The sequence below is a fragment of the Polyodon spathula genome, chromosome 15 (assembly GCF_017654505.1).
Source record: "Polyodon spathula isolate WHYD16114869_AA chromosome 15, ASM1765450v1, whole genome shotgun sequence".
Taxonomy (NCBI): domain Eukaryota; kingdom Metazoa; phylum Chordata; class Actinopteri; order Acipenseriformes; family Polyodontidae; genus Polyodon; species Polyodon spathula.
The window spans coordinates 33,941,083-33,961,484 of NC_054548.1; the positions used below are offsets into that span (position 1 = coordinate 33,941,083).

At 37.3% G+C, this 20,402-nt stretch overlaps 1 protein-coding gene across 5 annotated transcripts in view; it reads right to left on the minus strand.

Annotated features, from left to right (window-relative positions):
• Positions 1 to 16,067: 16,067 nt before the first annotated feature.
• The window catches only part of slc46a3 (solute carrier family 46 member 3), a 33,144-nt gene continuing 28,809 nt past the window's right edge, over positions 16,068 to 20,402 (minus strand). For all 5 annotated transcript variants that reach the window (XM_041272217.1, XM_041272219.1, XM_041272220.1 and 2 more), the window contains 2 exons: positions 17,555 to 17,711; positions 16,068 to 16,679 (listed from right to left, as the gene is read on the minus strand). In XM_041272217.1, coding sequence (XP_041128151.1) covers positions 16,595 to 16,679; positions 17,555 to 17,711 — 242 coding nt within the window. In that variant the 3' untranslated portion in view covers positions 16,068 to 16,594. The remainder of the gene's footprint in view (positions 16,680 to 17,554; positions 17,712 to 20,402) is intronic.

Here is a 20,402-nt window from a genome sequence, read left to right on the forward strand (position 1 = left end):
ACAGACAGTTTGAAAGCAGGTTGACAGCTGCAGAAGCTAAACTAAACTTCCAAAAAAAAAAAGTCTTCAAGCCAGTAATCTGTGACACCTGGATGATGTGGGAAATCCGAGAAAACTCAGCAGAGCTAAAGCAAGTGTGTGTAAAGTGCAGCATGATCCAGGATTTGCTTAAACTAGTAAGTGTGCTAGAAATGGAGCTGGAAGAAATGGGACAGCAACAGGATCTTGAGGAGCTGGCACACCCACAATTCATGGAAGTCTGCACCACCCCTAACAGACTGAAAGCCACCAGGGCGATAGAAAAAGGTCAAAACATCTGGGTTCTGGTAGGCAGAAGCAGGGAAAAAAAGACGCTTCCTCAAACACAACCACCAGAAATCAAAACATCCAACAAATGTGAGCCACTTCAAAATTTAGATGATCAAAACCAACAACAAGAGAACAAAAAGAACAACATCCAGGACCCTATTAACAGAGGTGGCCAGACAACAAAAAGAAGGGAGCTCATGATTGTTGGGGACTCCATATTGAGAAACACAGCAAGTTCAGTTTGCAGTTTTGACCCCCTTACTACAACAGTGTGTTGCCTTCCAGGAGCCTTTGTCATGCACATCAGTCCACACTGTCCACATTGGTACAAACAACATTGGAAGAGACAGACCAAAATCCCTGCAAAACAAATTCAGAGAGCTAGGAAGCAAATTAAAAGACAAGAAAAAACCTGTCATTTTCTGGAATACTGTCGGCACCTTGCAAAGGATCATATGGACAGCTGGAAATAATTAATCTAAACGCATGGTTGAAAACGTGGTGCAGACAGGAAGGCTTCACCTATCTTGAACATTGGACCACATTCGACAACAAGGACTATCTATATAGGGACAGACTGCACTTAAATAAAAAGGGAACCAATCTACTAGGAGAAAAGATCCTCAAGGAGGTTCAGAAGCATTTTAACTAGAAAGGGGGGAGAAATAAAAAAAAAGGGAGACCACATCAAAACAAGGGCAACAACTCAGGTAACAGCCATTAAATGTATTTATCAGAAACAAAATGTTGTAAAACTTGAAGCTACTGCACTAACAAGTAAACTACATCACTAAATGTGATAGGTGTTACAGAAACTTGGTTGTCTGAGAGTGATCGAGACGAATATAATATTTGTGGGTATACACTGTATAGGAAAGACAGGCAGGACAGAAGAGGAGGAGGGGTAGCGCTATACATAAGAAACAGTCTTGAAGACCAGGTGTTAAACCTGATCAAAGAAAATAAAACTGAATCAATATGGGTCAGAATAACAGACAAAAATTCAAAGGGCATAATAATAGGATCATGCTATAGACCGCCAAATTCAGACGCCGAGCAAAATAATCTGTTATACAATGACACTAGAAATGCGTGTAGCAAAGGAGAAGCCATACTAATGGGGGCCATACTAATTTCAACTTCCCCCAAATAAAATGGGAAAACCCAGTGGGTAGCGCGAAGGATGAAATAGAAATGGTGGAAATGACAAATGACTGCTTCCGGCCAGGGGGTTTGTTTATTTTAAGAGCTCCTAGTCCCTTTAACACTTCTGCCTCAGTTATGCTAAAGTTATTTAAAACTGGATAGGAACTGGATGACATGTGGGGCATGTTGTCAGTATCTTCCTTTGTAAAAACTTGTGAAGTAATCATTTAATATATTTGCTATTTTTTTTTCTTCATCTACGATTTTGCCATTTGTATCTCTTAAACATTTAATCTCCTCTTTGAATGTTCGCTTGCTGCTGTAATATTGGAAAAACATTTTGGAATTGGTTAGCTCCCTTAGCAATGTTCATTTCTATTTCTCTCTTGGCCTTTCTAACTTCCTTTTTGACTTGCGTTTGCAGTTCCAAGTACTCTTTCTGCGTACTTTCTTTTTGGTCCTTTTTTAATGCTCTGTAAAGTGCCTTTTTTCGCTGAATTTTTTTTTTTAATTGATCTATTAAACCATTTTGGCCATTTTAGATTTGTCTACTTTAGGGATATAATTGTTTTGCGCCTCTAGTACTACATTTTTGAAGAACAACCATCCTTCTTCTGTGGGTGTTTTCTCTATTTTACTCCAATCTACTTCTGTAAGTCTCTGTTTCATACCTTCATAGTTTGCTTTTCTAAAATTGTAAACCTTAGCTTTAGTCATTACTTTTGGGGATTTAAAAAACACTTCAAATGAGACCATGTTGTGGTCTGAGTTTGCCAGTGGTTCTCTGACCTCTGTTTTAGTTATTCTGTCTTCGTTATTTGAAAAGACTAAATCAAGGCATGCCTCCCCTCTAGTCGGTGCCTTGACAAATTGTGTTAGGAAGCAGTCATTTGTCATTTCCACCATTTCTATTTCATCCTTCGCGCTACCCACTGGGTTTTCCCATTTTATTTGGGGGAAGTTGAAATCCCCCATTAGTATGGCTTCTCCTTTGCTACACGCATTTCTAATGTCATTGTATAACAGATTATTGTGCTCACTGTCTGAATCTGGCAGTCTATAGCATGCTTCTATTATTATGTCCTTTGAATTTTTGTCCGTTATTCTGACCCATATTGATTCGGTTTTATTTTCTTTGTCCAGGTTTAACACCTGTGCTTCAAGACTGTTTCTTATGTATAGCGCTACCCCTCCTCCTCTTCTGTCCTGCCTGTCTTTCCTATACAGTGTATACCCACAAATATTATATTCGTCCCCATCACTCTCAGACAACTACGTTTCTGTAACACCTATCACATCATAGTGCAGTAGCTTCAAGTTCTAGAATTTTGTTTCTGATACTTCTAGCATTTAGATAAATACATTTAATGGTTGTCTTACCTGAGTTGTTGTTCTTGTTTTGATGCGGTCTCCCTTCTGTTTTTTTGTTGATTTCTCCCCCCTTCCTTTCTAGTTTAAATGCTTCTGAACCTGCTCGAGGAGCTTTTCTCCGAGTAGACTGGTTCTCTTGTTATTTAAATGCAGTCCATCCCGTCTATACAGATAGTCCTCGTTGTAGAATGTGGTTCAATGATCAAGATAGGTGAAGCCTTCCCGTGTGCACCACGTCTTCAGCCATGCGTTTTGATTAATTATTTCCAGCTGTCCATATGGTCCTTTGCAAGGTGCCGGTAGTATACCAGAAAATACCACAGTTTTGGTTTTCTCTTTTAATTTCCTTCCTAGCTCTCTGAATTTGTTTTGCAGGGATTTTGGTCTGTCTCTTCCAATGTTGTTTGTACCAAGGTGGACGACTACTACCGGGTCGTCTCCTGTTCGTTCTAGGAGCCTGTCCACGTTCTCAGTGATGTGCTTGACCGAGGCTCCCAGAAGGCAGCACACTGTTGTAGTGAGGGGGTCCAAACTGCAAATTGAACTTGCTGTGTTTCTCAATATGGAGTCCCCAACAATCATGACCTCCCTTCTTTTTGCTGTCTGGTCACCACTGTCAATAGGGTCCTGGATGTTGTTCCTTTCGTTCTCTTGTTGTTGGTTCTGCTAATCAAAATTCTGAAGTGACTCAAATCTGTTGGTTGTTTTGATTTCTGGTGGTTGTGTTTGACGAAGTTTCTTTTTTTCCCTGCTTCTGCCTACCTGAACCCAGCTGTTCTGACCTTCTATCTCCCTGGTGGCTTTCAGTCTGTTAGGGGTGATGCAGACTTCCATGAATTGTGGGTGTGCCAGTTCCTCAAGATCCTGTTGCTGTCTCACTTCTTCCAGCTCCATTTCTAGCATACTTACTAGTTTATGCAAATCCTGGATCGGGCGGCCCTTTATGCAAACTTGGTTTAGCTCCGTTGCGTTTTCTCGGATTTCCCACATCAAGCAGGTGTCACAGATTACTGGCTTGAAGACCATGTTGAAGGTTTTTTTTTTGAAGTTTAGTTTCTTCTGCAGCTGTCAGCCTGCTATCAAACTGCTTCAAAACCGCTCTGTTCTTTTTCCACGCCTGTACTTCTCCCACTCGCTGTCGCTGGGAAGACTGCCTCGTTTAACTGCGTTGTTCTGCTGTGCTGTTGGCTCCTCCCCTCGCCCGTGTCTCAGAACAGCGCTGAATTTGAATCAGCTGCTCCGAGTTTCAGCTTGCTTGTTATCAGAAAAACACATGCGGCTGTTCAACTCTGAGCTGCTGCTGTGTTTCCCCAATGTCCTCTGTTTTCTGATTAAAGCAATTCAAGATTGAATTTCTCCTTTCTGCTTCAAACTGCTCTGTACTTTTCCACGCCTGTACTTCTCCCACTCGAGCTGCTGCTGAAGAACACTGCCTCGTTTGAGATTGACAAACATACAGCTCAATGACTTTCTATCAGTCACTGACTACTTCTCTGTTTTATATTTATTTTTCCAATCTGGCATCTTTTAGGCTGACTTTTGACTTTTGAAAAAAGTCAATGCAAAAACCCAGTTCTGACAAAAAATAAATAAATAAAAAAGACAACTGCTATGTTTCCCTTTCACTCCTTGTTGATTGCTTCAAATCTGAAACCTCACCATCTTTCTATTTGAAACCTTTGACTCTCTCATTCAACTCGCAGGGGTCTTGTCAAGGTCAATTACCTCAGTATTTTTTTCAGCTTTTTCGGTAGGCATTGGACTTGCTGAGGAGAGTGAAGTCCTGCTTCTTTTCAGCCCTTTCTGCCATCTCATCTGCTTTTTGCATCTGCTTCTAAGACATTCTGCATTGCTTAGATATATAGACCTTTTGCTTCTTCCGCTTCGCATTTTCAATTTTGGTGGCAATCTCTTTCCTTTTCCGGTCATTTTCAGATTCCACCTCTTTTTTCATCCTACAAGAACTGGACATATCACAGATGTACTTTTGCTTGTTGCGGCAAGAAAGGTGAGGCATTCCTTCTTGAACTCTTTTGCTCAGAGTTCACTTGTCTGAAGACTCAGTGATGCTTTGTCCAGTGCTTGCTTTGTGGGAAAACCAATGTCAAGTTGTTTGTGTGGCACATGTAGTGTTGTCCAATGGTCAACTTTCAGTATTTTGAGAGTTGTATTTGCCTTGTCCAGGATGTCTTTCTTGATTAAGCAAGACAGGAAGCTTCTCAGAGTGGACTGATACTACTGTGCCAAAACAAAAGCGAAAAGAAATGCAATTTTGCTTCAAAAAGCCTGTCAGCAGTTGATTCCTTCACCAAAGAGTAGGACATGGAGGTATGTACATGGAGGTTCTTGGGCTTTGAGGTAGTTTTCTTGTGGTTGTCAACTTTAGATAGTAGTGTACGGTTCTGTATAGCTGGCTTGGCTCTCTCTGAAACCTCCAAATCTTCCAACATCCAACAACTGTGGGTTGAGAACTTACAAAGGAAATTTTGTTGTTTTGTCAATTCAACAACCGGTGTCTCTCGTCTGGAGGTGTGTCATGGAAGAAGGGAAGTAAAAGGGCTCTGATTTTGTCTCCCAGTTCCAAACAGATTCAGTTTCTCCTTTTGCAAACTCCCATGTATAACAAAGAGGCCTGCTTCCCAGGTTTAGGAACAGATCAGGTAGATCTGGGTCCATCATTTTCTGTCTCTCCAAAAAATTCAAACTTTTCCATCGGGAGATCCAGTGAGATTTGCAAGAGTTTCTGGGACAGAAGCCAGTGACATGCTTGTTAAGTTCATCATTTTCTCAAAAGCTGTTCCGCTAGAGTGTTGTTCCGGCACTAATCGATTCTGGAGTTTACGTAATTCGAACATAATCGTTCCCTCATTGCCAACCAAAGCAACCACCTGGTGTTTCACTTTGTTCAGGCACTCATCAAATGAGAGAACATAGCAGTTTGACTTTCTAACATCTTGGATTAGCTTCTGATTAAAACAGATCTTTGCACGAGTTGAATGAATAGTGTGACATCACTAATTTCATAACCCATTGGATCTCTGCTTCAAGAACACTTTCACTTGCAAAAAAAGTCAATACTGAAGAAGATGCTTGAGGTCATGTGCTTGATCCTTCACTGCCACCTTCAGGTCATGTGCTTGACCCTTTGCTGCCACCTGCAGCTCCTGTGCTTGACCAGTTGCTGCCACCTGCTTCCACTGATTTAGTTGTTTGAACTGCTGGAGCTGTTGGCTCTTTCATAAAATGTGTTATATGAGGCTCCCTTTCCAACTGCCCTGCAACCTTAAGATGTTCTTGACCTCCTGCATGACTCTTAACAGCAGAGATGCCCACGTTACTTGCAATTAAGTCAAAAGACTTCCTACAAAACTTGCAATATGCCTTGTGGACATCTTCTTTCACTTCTCCTATCCAATCCTTGAACTGAGGATCTTCCTTCCACATTGTCTTAAACTTGCACTGCCTTCCTCACATTCTGCTCTTTAATTATTGACAATCTGAAATTAAAAGACTCCATCTTAGTGATAAAAATGATTAACCCATATGCCCATATCTTCAAAATTATTTTTTCTTATGTAATTGTTCTTTGGACTTTGGCAAAGAACAAATGATGGGGGGAATAGTTATGAATGGAGTTTTTGAAAAATCTATGAAATAACATTGATAGGCTATGTTTTTTTTTTCCTACTTCTATTGCTACCAGACGCATCAGGTAAAACTATATATATATATATATATATATATATATATATATATATATATATATATATATGTATATGGTCATATGCCTAGTATTATGTTGTTGACGTCCAATGTAATGTAATGGGAGTCAGTTGTGTTTTCATAAATGGCTGGGATTACCCATCCCCTCACTTATCAACCATCCCACTATGTGAGAGGTGTGTGGCCTGATAGGTAGGTGAGTAGCTGCATGAGCTGGAGAGTTGAGGTGAGGTGACCAAGGTGAGCTGATGCATAATCACAAGCAATTATCAAAATACATCAGAATCCACTTAACACTGGACATCAACAACAAAGTACTAGTCATAGTCATAGACCTTATATAATAACATTTTTAGGTTTGCCTGATGTGTCTAGTAGCAATAGATATAGGAAAAAAAAAACATACCAAAAATTGCATGCCCTGGACATATATTCATGATATAGGCCTAATATACTGAAAAAAGCAGGACTAGTGTAACGTTAGCTAGCTTGAAGTTGCTACCTTGTAGTTAATTCAGGTAATGTTGGCTAATTCTGAGACTGTACATGTTTTTTTTTGTATGTTTTGTATGTGCTGTCCACCACGTTATTGTTTTTTTATTTTTTATTTTGTATTTATTTAGAACGGGGTCTCCCCCTCCGCCCGTGTCTCATTTGTATTTGTGTTTTATGATTTATGTATTATTATATAGAACTAACGATGTCCTGTCCTTCAGTGTTTTGTTATTGTTTATTTCTGTATATTTTTGTTATTGTTTTGTTTCGGGCAGAGACGAGATTAGGCAGCTTGTCCTCTGCCAGTGTGTAAATAAAAACCTTGTGCAGAAGGTGGCCATCTCCCGATTTAATTAAGTAATTAATTTGTTGCTATTCGGGAGATGGTCACCTGCATAAAAGCCTGCAGCTCTCTGCACTTGGGGTGGGTGTACAGAGGAGAGTACGGAGAGAGGGAGGAGAAGTAGTCAGTTGATGTGCAATATTTGTCGTTTGCCTTTTTATTTTCGCTCTGTGAGCAGTGTTTTGTTTAAATATTTATTTTTTGTTATTTAAATAAACGGCGCTACAGCATCTTTTGCCCTGCAGTACTGCCTGGGTATTTTATTCTTGCATCTAGCCTGAAGTCACTACTCAGCCAACCCTGTCACAATAGGTAATACACAGTACCTCAATTTGGAGTTTCAAAGTATAAACAGTGCAGTTACAATGCCAGTTTTACTACAAGGCTCTTCCTACTTCACTCCTTGATTATTTTTGCATTATACCATATCTGCTTTTTAACGCATACCATATTTGTACATGTATGCATATGAAGGCTTTGATTTGACATTTATAGTTTTATATATCTCATATTTGTGTTGATTTTTAAGGAAGCCAGGTCAATCTCTTAGTGTGTTTGCCAGCATTTGCCTGTCGGTGGGTTTAAGGGTTCATTTTGTTTTCCACGTGTATCATTGCTCATGTAGACCATGTAAATGTCCTGAAATGGATGGTGCCAAAAGGCCATTGGGTTGTGATGTACATAGTGAAAGCAAAGAGATGGAAATTCAATTTGGGAGCACAAGAAATTAAATAACGTATTGAGGGAAATTATTAAAAACATGACAAAAAAATTTGTTCACAGCACAGGAAATCAGAGCTACAGTCAAACAGACATCAAAAAAGCTTAAGTAAAAAGTGTTAGTCTGTACAACTTTCTCAATAAAATAACTTATACAGGGCCAGAGGAAACCACCTTTTCATCAGGGCCATGGATATCGATATGGTTTACATGTTAACATTTGTTGTTATTGTAAGAAAGTTGTATGCAGTGAAACTCCTTAACTCATTTTATTGTTTGCTGCAATTGCTTTTTTTTTCAAAAAAAAGTTTTAATATTAAATACTGTGATAAGACACTAGATGAGGGGATACAGTATGTGAGCTGTGTCAAATAACTGAAAAAAGTCAGGAAACTGTTCTTCATTTAATGTCCATCATATTCACAGAACTTGACTGTCCTCTGGTGGTGACTCTTGGTTACAATCATATTAACAGTATTATTTTATCCACAGGTTGCTTTTTCTTGCCACCTTGCGCTGGTGGGAGGCTGGCAAGACTTGAGGTTAGAGAAGATGTCATTTTCCCACATTAAAATGGACATGTAGTTGCTGAAATGACATGTTTAGAAAGGTTTTTTTCTTGTTTCCTAAGCATAGCTGAAGATGACTTTGTATAGCCCCAGCCTAGCAGCAAACATGCTTGTGACAGGATAGCCAAAGTGAGGAGACTCAGAGAAAGTGCAGCAAATAAAATACTTTAAATTAAATAATAATTACCAAACAGAAAGGCACAATGGCCAAATAAACAGAACAAACACAAAACACTGTTAAAAATAAAATTCTAAACACAAAATACACACTCTCTCACACAGGTCTTCTCACTCTCACAAACACCCATCAGCTAACACTCCCAACCACTCCCTTTTATACAGGTGCTGCAGCTAATTGGGCAATTCGAACCTCATCAGCTGTAGCACCTTTCACACATTCCTCACACAAACTCATTCACTCAAATCACACAGCAGACTCACATCCACTCTAAACACCACAAAGCACAAAGACAGGCTGCACCCTGTCACAATGCTTTAAAGAAGATGGAAGCCCAAACTTCTGTAGGTGAATAAACAAGCCTATTAACGTAATATTGGCAGCCCTCACCTGGCTCCTTCAGCTTTTTCTTTAATTTCACCCTGTGACGGAGTGCCCACCCCTTGTGTACATTTATTTATGATTATTCTTTTCATTTGTATCATTATTATTATTGTAAGTGTTTGTATGCGGGAGGACAGGAGACATCCGTCTTTATTTATTTTAGATCAGTGATAAGCTTGTGGGAATGTGGCTGGAGCCTTAATAAGGTAATTAATTAATGGGTAATTAAGTATCCAGCCACAGAATATAGAAGACCCACTCCTGGCTGTTTGAATGATGATCAGGAGAGCTTGGAGAGTCTATGAGAAAGACATAACTAAAGAAAGAGAGAGAGAATGCTACCCGACTGAAAGGTGCTCGTTTCAGTAACATTATTATTGTTTGTGTTTATTTTGCTTTGGCCAATGTGCCCTTTTCTTTGTGTTTTGTTTAAATCTTTATTTTTGTATCTAATTAAAACACGAACGCTGCCATGCTGTTTTGCCCGTACCATTTGTGTTATTGTTTTATGTCCCTGGTCTGACATCACCCGTGCAGCCCTCACTGCCACACACCCTTTTTTCACCTGCTGTCACACTAGCCTACTAATGGACATACAGCAACAGGAAAGACAATGACAAAGACTTCTTGTTGAAACACACTGTAATTAAAGTTTCTATTTAGCACTATGGAATATCCTGAAAGGACATTTTTTTTTACTATTAAGCTGTACTATGTTTTTGGACAAAAACACATTGGTTTGATTTTCTTTGTGTTGGTTTTCCATAGACTATACAAAACTAGTGTCTAGGGTTTATACTATTAGGAAATACACCAGACAGGCACCACAAAGTAAACAGTCTTGTGACCGTGATGATTCACATGCTAACAATCACTATGGGTGGAAGTGCTGTGTTTCTGAAGCAATTTGTCAATTGTAGAAGTATTGACCATTTAAGGACTGATTTCTTTTAAGAATGTATACATATGTTTTGCTTAATTCTTGATTCTGTTATGTTAAACAGCAGATTTATATACCTGTTATATTATAGCATTCTACTATAAACATTTTTTACTTTATTATAACACAATGGTATGATAATATTGGGAAGTTGTTCCTTGTTTAAAATTTAAGAAAGCCATTAACTGTCACCTTTCCCTTTTTAATTGAGCTGTAGTCCATCAAGACTGAAGCAACTGACATTAGTATGTATCAGTCTGTTCCAATAGCTCCAGACCCCATTATGCTGATGTAAAGTATACCACTGTGTAATGAGGATACTGACTCCCAATAGGAATAACCTTAATCTCTGTAACATGTTCAACTCACTAGCAAATTCAAATTTTACAGCTTAACAGAAAATTATACTTCAAAAGGAAGTGCTTTACAGCAAAAACTATGTATTGAGCAACTGATTTATGACTTACTTTATCTCCACAGCTTAGGTTAAATTGGTACCTTGGCTTGTCTAATTGTTCAATAATCTGTAGTGTGCCGTGTTCCCATTCAACCTATACCTTTTTATTTCACTGGCCAAAACACAGATTATTTTAGATACTTGATACTGACAATAATTTTATTCATAATGCAAGTGTTAGTTATTTAGTGATGTAGTAGTCTTACAATTATAGAGCAGTTGGCTTATTGAATATCAAGGAATATAGACGATCACAATTCCACATTAACTCCATGGGATTGGTACTGTGATACTGTATGTGATATAGAATTGTTACTTGTACTATATATCCTGTAATAGACTACTGTGGTAGGATGACAGAGGGCTGAGGCTCAGAGACAATGTAAAGTAAAAAATAAAGTTCTTTATTAAACAAAAATAATCAAATAAATAGGCACAAGGGCCAACAGAAAAGAGGTTCAAACAAAATAAGTGAACTTACGAAAGTAAATGGTCAGGTTCCAAGGCTTTTAACACCAAACAAAAAGGCCTTCTTTCTTCCCAAACACAAAAACTCTCCAACACAAAGCAAACTCCCAAACAAAAGAACACCCCCAGCCAGGCCCTCTCCCCTGGCTTTTATCCCCTGTGGCTGGAGACCAATTAATCAATAATTACTAATTATTCAATTAGAGCTCCAGCCACAGCCTCACATGTTTTCCTGGCAGGGAGAAATTTAACCCCCTCCCTGCCAGTTCCAAACATATTCATATAGACGGGGAGTTCCCCATCACAACTACCAATCATCAGAGAGTCAATTTTTCATGTATAAGTGCAACTAATCAAATGGTCACTGACGACAAATATTCTGCTGGTGGAATTAGAATTTAACAATGGCCTAAACCTTGCAGCATGGGGCTACACCAAAAAAAAAAAAAAAAAAAAAAAACTACCACAACTCCTGGCAGGAGTAAAAGTGATACCTGCCGTATGTTTTATAACATTTTAGTTTAACAATATCTGAGTGAAAGTATTAACGGCAAATGAACTAATTCTGATAATATAATACCTCTAGTATGTTGAACTGATTTCGCACTAGGTTGAATTATAACTAAGGCTTCTGATTTTAGGTGTTTTCCGCCAACTTTTCTACTCCCCTTTAAAAATTCAATTGATACCTGGTAATCATTTTCGTGTATCTCACAACTGAGAAATTTGTTAACAGTAAAATTGATTTAATTTACAGGGTTTTTCTATGAAACAACTAAATGAGCTTTTAAATCATGTCAAACCTTTTCATTTAAAAGCAGAAGCAACTCCTCTTTATTAATGTAAATACATTCATGCAGAACGATTGTAATAGAAAGTGCCCAGCATAAAATACTATTTTATAATATTTTTCATGATCGCTTTAATGAAGATTAGTTGTTTATTAACATGTTGCAATCTTGTTTGTACATTCTACTTGTTAATCAAAAATGAAGCCTTGGCCAGTTCAAAAGACAATTTAGTTGTTTCACAGAACATTTTTTTTTCTAAATAGTTTTTCAAACTATTACCACATTTTTCAGTTGTGCTTGAGATACACAAACAGCTTAATAGGTATCAATTTACTTCTTAAAAGGAGAGTAGAAAAGTCAGGGTAAAGCACTGAAAATCTGAAGCCCTGGTTTGGCCAGAGTTTAGAACAACGTGGCAGTGCACAGTTAATATTTACTGAACATCACCTAAAGGAACTGTAGAGAGAATCATAGACTGCAGTTATGTTCTAACTGTAAAGACACGTGGAAGGTTAAAACAATGGAATAGTTCATTTTTACAGAACATCACCAATAATGGAGCTTGACTGAAGGAACACAGCTATGTGCTAACTGCAAAGAAGGGTCTGATTTAATGATCGCAACAGTTGCAATCTTGTATTGCCAACCACAATTTATTTTTCACAAACCTCTGTATTTTTTATTGTATACAGTAATGGTAATAAGGGGGTCAATAAAACATGCCAGCAGGATTACTTGAGTAACATAAGAGTTTAAGAGTGGCAGTGTTTAGATCTGCCACTCTTCAGTGTATTATCTCTATACCCAAGAAACTTGAAAAAAAACTGTCAGAAGTCAAAATCCCATTATTATCTGGTAACCAAAAAGTCATACGACTCCAGTGTATAGCAGCTATCTTAGGTGTCAGGTCAGATTGTTAAGGTTACTGTTCATTTTGCTCCAAAAGTTTAAAATTTTAACAGTTAAATCAGCATGAAGTTTAGAGGCATATAAGTTTGCTTCTTCATGATGACGAGCAATACTGGAGATACTGGAATATAAATAATTCATTGAGATACTGTAACTAAAAGGAAAGAAATCCCTTCCACTTGGGAGCTTATTAACAATCCATAACCGTAATGCTGTCTTATGCAAGAACTATGAAAGGACACTAAAAACTAAATACATGTGTTTGTACTATACATATTTGTTAACAGCACCAGTTTTAGTAGTTAGGTTATACAGTATAAAACACAAGCCTACAAACCCAAACAGGTTTTTTAAATGGCAGTACACATACTTATAAAACTAGTGCTGAGAGATCTAGCATCAAATAACTTTTTTTCATATTTAGTGAAATATGTGATTTCATTTTGGAATCCATGTTGAATTTATTCAAATCCAACAAATGAATGACCTGGTGAATCAGTGTTCCAAATTATGCTTTGTTGATATGCAGATGCAGAGCTTGATTTAATGAAAGTAATTCACTGATTTCCTTTCCATACATTGTACATGTTATATAAACAGAATACTCCATGAACATTCACAGTGTGTGGTTACTTCACTCGTGAGAATAGCTGTAAACAACCCAGCTCGACCCTTCTGGGGGCACGTGGGTTATTTGGCTATTTCATGGAATAACTACAGTACTCAATGAACGTTCCTGTCTATCCACCTCAAGGTGGCAGTATAACCTAAAGAATTACGCAGACGTCTTGAAATAGAGGTGCACATTGGAAAGGATCTTTATTGCAGAGGCATTGAACAATTTAATTGGTGATTTGGAGGGTTTTCTTCAACATAGAAAACTACACATATACAGTTGTACATTTGAAACATTTACTAAGAAAATACTGGCAGAAAAAAACAGCAGTTACATTTGAAAAATATTTTGTGTATTTCAACAGAGAAAATCGAGTTGAATATTTTTGCAACATTTACATTTCCTTCTGCAGTATATAGAAGATTATGAGACCATTATTACTTTAACTACAAATGAACACAAGCCAAGTGTTCTTTGGGTCTAAGTTGATGAAACTATAAAGCTACGTCTAAAGTCTGGTAGTGCAGCTATCAGCGTTGACAATAACACAGCTTACACCAGCGAAGCTCCACTAGCAGTTTTCCAGCTGCACTCAATCTCCAGGAATAAGGAACCACTCATGACCTTGCCTTCAATTCTGATCATGTTGTTTATACAGTATGTAAATCATAATTGTAGTATAACTTGTTTGAGCCATCTCCCCTATTTTGGCAGAAATCAAATGTATGATCCAGAGAGTGTTGACACGAGTGTATATTGTAGATTTGAATTCATGCCTGGTGTGAGCTCTTAGAGAACAGCAAGCAAAGCATTTCTGGACAAAGCATCTCTGATACACTGGATTGTTACCCATCTCTTCCTAAACGTTAATGGACAGGGCAGAGCAACAGAGATAATCAAAACAGCTGGCATCTCCACAGAATCCAGTATGCATATATGTACTAATTTACATGTGGAATAGGGATGCAACGATTAATTGTGTACTGGTGAATACTTGACATATGGTAAAAGATGGGTTTATCGTTATACATGACAAAAAGCACTGCATAGCAACTTGTATTCTACCAAATGGTTCTGGAATGATGAATACATGTGATTTATATTTGGTATGAATACATTTCTCCATATCATTTAAGTTTTATCTTAAAATAGTTAATGATCACTTGATGTTGTTATACAAAGTAGCCCATCAGGACCATACAACTGTGACCTTCATATCATGATACATATCATATTGTGCTCTTAGTTTATCCTTACACTCGTATTTGGAATTTGGAATACAAATAATTACTCAATGTCTACTATACACAACACAGAACTAGAACTGACCCTAACCCTCTCCTTAATGTCTTACGAGGTCTGTGGGCATACCCACCCTCCCTGCCAAGCCAATGACCTCTTTACACACAGGAGCTCAACAGCTCCTCTCAGTGGACCTCAGGGGGACAAATGCTAGCCCCTAAACTAAAGGAGTCCTCCTGAGCTTACGAGCTGGGGCCATTGTAGGACTGTAATGGTCGGTGCCGATTTGGCCTCCCTAAACCGCAGGAGAGTCGGAGCCCATGCAACAGCCTGTGAAATCCCCAGCAAGGAAGACAAGCCAGTCAGCATGCAAACGTGCGCTCACCTGACCCTATGACTCAACCTGCACACCATGTGGCCCTGCTTTTACCACGTGAGCCTTTAATACCTACTGTACCACGATTAGTAAGTAATAAAACTGCACATTTGTTTTATAATTGTGAAATTGTATGCAGAATATAGTGTTTATGTTTTAAGATGTTGTACGACATGCTTAACTATGTTTACACTCTTTATATATTATCCTCACAATGTAACCCCACTTTCTGCCAGTAATCAGTACCTTGCTCTATGGTGGATTCCTTGCCTCATGATTACTCCTACACATTTTCAGCTTGTTTCATAAACCAACAATTTTCTAAAAATTTGGTTTATAATTTTAGGGCTAAAACATAGCAATTTCAGGTAACATTTGATTTGTCGATTCAACTAGTCAGGTGTATTAATCCACAAAACTAACATCACATTCTACTTTATCCACTTTATAAATGAATATGTTCATCACAAAACTCACATCAATATATAAAACTAATCAATTAAAAAAATAAAAGCATTGTTGAAAAATACTTTTCAATGCCATGTTTGTACCTTCTATGACTTCCCCATATAATGAAGTCAAAAGTCACTGAAACTGGTAATAAACGAAGACAGAAAAAGTTTATATAATATATATATATTATAATATATATATAATAGTATATATATATACTATAATATATATATATATATATATATATATTATAGTTATAGCAAATAAAACATGACATAGGTATTACATAAAGCAAAAAATTACATAAAAAAAAACGACCACTATATAACAAACAAAAAAATGTGTTATCACCTAAAAGAGCTTTTCAGTGTGTTCAACCAGCCACCTTGATACCAAGTCACTCAGTGCTCTTGTTAGTAATTAACTCAAAACTCTGTACTGCTGCTGATAAACACTTTCCCACACTTTTTTTCTACACCTGCAGTTTCCTTTATCCGAAAAGAGAATAACAAGCTGATAGGACTTGGTGCAGACACGTTGTAAATACAGAAACTAATTAAACAGCATCTTATACAGACAAATTCCAAGTTCTGTTTATTGTCCTGCCTTATTAAGTGAAATTGTATCTCCTATACTGTGATAGTTTGACGTACCTGTTTACCGGTATTCTGTATTGTAATTATTTTATAAAAAAAACTGAGTATTCCCTGTACCAGTTTGAGAAATACATATCTTTGAAGAATAAACTTTTTATTTAAATACAGCAACATTGTAATTTGTTTTTAACACCAAAGGAAGAACAAGCTGAAGTTCCAAACCTGGATCACAAAGACATGTAAATTGCATTTTTTTTTTTTTTTTTTTAACTACAGGTTGACAAAAGTGATATAACTGAACATGCAAATCTTTTTTCCTGTATTTAGTATGAAACATACAAACATGTAAGTGCTATTGTTGCAGAACTCCAAAATTGTTGTTTGATTTACTGCTGTAGGTTGTTTTAAATTCCTCTTTTCAGTACATACTTGATTTTTGGCAGCATGCTCTGCCAAGACAGACAAAATCACAAGACTCCTCCCAAATTTAGATACACACTGGATCTGCTTATTCATTTCTTTCGTCGAATTCATCTTCAGTTACAAGCCCCTGAGTTTCCTGGGTCACCTGAGGTCTCAAAAACAACATGACGCTGGGGAATGATAACAAGTGTACTATGAGTCAGCAAGAAATGCAATGTGCAAATGAAGTTACCACATAGACATCTAGTATATTTGGAAACAGCAGTGAAGCATAATGGCTCAATAGGTTCAAGGAACAATTAGGTTTAATACCTCTTTATTAGACAATGTTGTATCTATGATAATACCAGCTACTAGTGCAGTGGCATCCAGAAAAAAGTCAACACTTTAAGGGTCTATTTTTGTACTCCACTCTGTAAGACTACTTAAGTTATGGATTATTACATACTGGTGCCTTATTTTCAGACAGGGGCGTGCAGTATGGTGCATACAAACAATAACTTAGTTCCTGCTGAGAAGAACTGTAATATTTATTGACTTTTGTTTTTTGAGACAGCTAATATTTAAAAATACATGATTGCTTCTAAAGTAGCCATTGTAAAGCAATGGCATTTTCTTCTCAAAACAGCACTCTTGCCAACTTTTCAACTTTAAGCCTGAAGTGTTATTAGTTTTTTTTAGGCATGCATACCTGCCTTCTCAAGAATCATTTTAATTAAAAGAATAAAAACAATGTTGCTTTACCAACTGCTCTTCTCAACACATTTAGCTATAATAAACACTGCATTTTACAAATAGTATATGCAATAAGGGGACACTGTACAGTTTCAATAAACAAACTTCCCAACGGCTCCTATTTACTGCATAGCATTGCACTCAGAAGACTTATCTCCCTGCACACCCAGGGAGTCACCCTGTTATCTCTCTAGTGGGAGTATGTAGCTTCACATTACATTTTCAACTGACTGCAAACATCAGAAAAATGTAACAGGACAGGAATAAAAATGGAAATATACTTTGATGCCATTTACTCTTTTGAACTCACCCCATTAAGCCCAATGGAATCAGGCTCAGACCTGCTGCCAGAAGGAAGCAGAAGCCAGAGAACAAGGAGACAGTGGCCGCATAAATGCTGTTAAAAACAGCATATGACACAGAGGTGCTTAGGATTTCCACAAAGGCAATGCAGGCGAATAGTGCTCCTGTAAGAAATTCAATTGGACATACTCTATTAATTCAATTGTATTAATTGAAAAAAGGCAAGAGAGAACCAGACCTTTGCTATTGTTTCTATATTTTTTTGCACAGGGGAAGTTAAGGGTAAAATTCCTGCTGTACGGGTACAGGCAGACATGAATGCATTTAATTTCAACAACAACCCTAAATAACATGTTGTTCTTGTTATTAAGCAGTAGTATTAATCCAAAGCAGTGGTATTTAAGAATAACAAAAGCCAGTTTACACTTTAGTTAAGTACGCTACAGTGTTTTTTTCATTAAAAACGTGTTGTTTAGTGAAATTAATGTTCAGCTTTCATATTGAAGCTTGTTGTGTGCTACTCATTCAATCAAGCCATTCAATACGTTTTTCAAAGCAAGTAAACTTACTTGTGTATAAAAAACGACAATAGAGTCACAGTCCATCTTTCGCAGCCAGTGTCATCTTTATGGCACATAGCTGAAATGTAAACTAATTAAATGTCGCTGGCAGCGGACGGTGTTGAGAATTTTAATAAAATGCATTTGCAAGTAAAACATTTGATGACGAGGTGCTGAAGAGGTGCCAGGGCTATGCCTTGTCAAACCCAGAGGTTTGACAAGGCAGATGACAAAAACTAGATGTATGGACCTTTTGGGGTGCCAGGGGTTTGAAGAATGCACTGTGTTCAGATGTTGTCACACAAGACTACACACACACACACACACACACACACACACACACACATATACACTCAATTAAATACATATACTATATGGTAACAGAATAATGTGTTGTACCTTTGCTATTGGTTAAGTGTCAGAGAAAGAGGAGATGGACCATCTATACAGAAGGGTATTTAATGTCATGCAAAAATTGCAAGAACGAGTATTCTGTTTGTCCTGTACCTGGGACCAGACTCCCTGTATATTTCAATAAACCTAACAACTGATTGAAGAAAAGGACATTAAACCATTTTAAAAATAAATTTCTCATCAAGTTTCCTTAATTTATATCTGGAAATACGTAACTAAACCCAAGACAATTTTGAGGTATGAGAACTACACTAACTGCAACAGAAAGAAATATTTTTAAGCCTTCTCGTTTGTACTAGTTTTTGTATTTGTGTTTGTGTTTTTAATTACTGTGGCAGGTCAGAGACTATTACTGTTAAAACAGAAGCACTATAGATACTCATGCACTTGGCCTGGGTGACAGGAAATACCAAACCACATAATTTTTTTAAAGAAGCATTACCATTTAACAATAGCCTTCCTATAAAGAATGAAGTATTCTCTTAAAGACCTTGGAAATTCTAGGAATGGAGGTTATTGTTAAAAAAAACACAACATCCTGGGAGCTTAATAAGGGGAATTGCATCTCTGATGGATTCGTTTGTAAACATGAAGTAAAAATGAAGGAATTAAACTATTAAACAATGTTACAAAGGGCATAGTTGAATGAATTGTGCAGTCATTTTGTGAGGACAAAGTTGATATTTAATTTGTGATCCAAGCCAAACTAAAACCTAGGGCTCCAGAAGTGAAAGGCATATCAATTACTGTTCTCAATGCACAAAACCTTGTTTACCTTCAGTATTACAAAACCATTTTAGTAGTTCAGGTAATCCGAGATTCTGAAGAAAATAAACATTTCACATATTATTAAAACTAAACGGTGTAATAATGATCAGGTTTGTTTCTTAGTATTACAGTGTTTGTTCAATACAGTGTACTTTACTGAAACGATATCAGAGTTAGACTTTTGATTACTTATAAGTAAGGGTCTACCTAAATCGCGATTTCGCGGAAATCGTGAAATTTAAAGGTCACCGCGAAATTCACTTTTTTTAGGGGTCAATGCATACCGGACAAGTACAGAGAAAAAAAAGAAACCTAATTTAAATGAACTACTACACAACGCAAGCGACGCAATTACGTATCTTCCTTCTGTTGAATCCCTTTTTTATTCCTTCACCTTCCTGTGTGCACTGCACTTAAGCAAAAAACAAACAAACAAAACACGTCCACAAATAACCTTTACAAAAAATAAATTCTCCAACGCGGTTAACGTTGTTGCTTACTATTCAAATGAGAACTAAGTTGTAATCAAGTTTCTGTTACCTGTACTGTGCAGTAGGGGGTGGGTCAAAGTTGATGCTGCCTTGCTTTCATTTAGGTTGCTAAAATTCAGCATTGGAGGTAAAATAGTAGAAATGGACGACAAAATGGCAAAGTATATTTCGCGAATTATCGTTTCAAGATATTTCCCAAAGAAACTGTACATGCAGATTGAGGTAATCGTTTTGGATATCTTAATGTGGCTTTGCAGAAAATACGATCGATCATTATTTAGCTTCAGATTCACACATTAAACAAAAGGCTACTACAGAGGCTGCTGAACAGAACGTAAAATAAACAGCTTTCAGAAACCATGGAAAGTCAGCCCAGACAAACAGTATTCCTGTCTGCAAGTTAAATCAGTACTAAAACGATCTAGCACAGCCACCTCCCTTCAACCTGTTGTTTACTTTTTCACTGTTGGAATTTTACACTCGAATTGCCACGTTTTCTTTGTTTTGACTCGGTACTAATAAAATGAATTATTGGATGGGACAAATAACATAACAATGAACGTGCTGCATACATTGCCTTTATTAAACCATGCCAGATGCCCTTTGGTAACTGAGTTTTGGG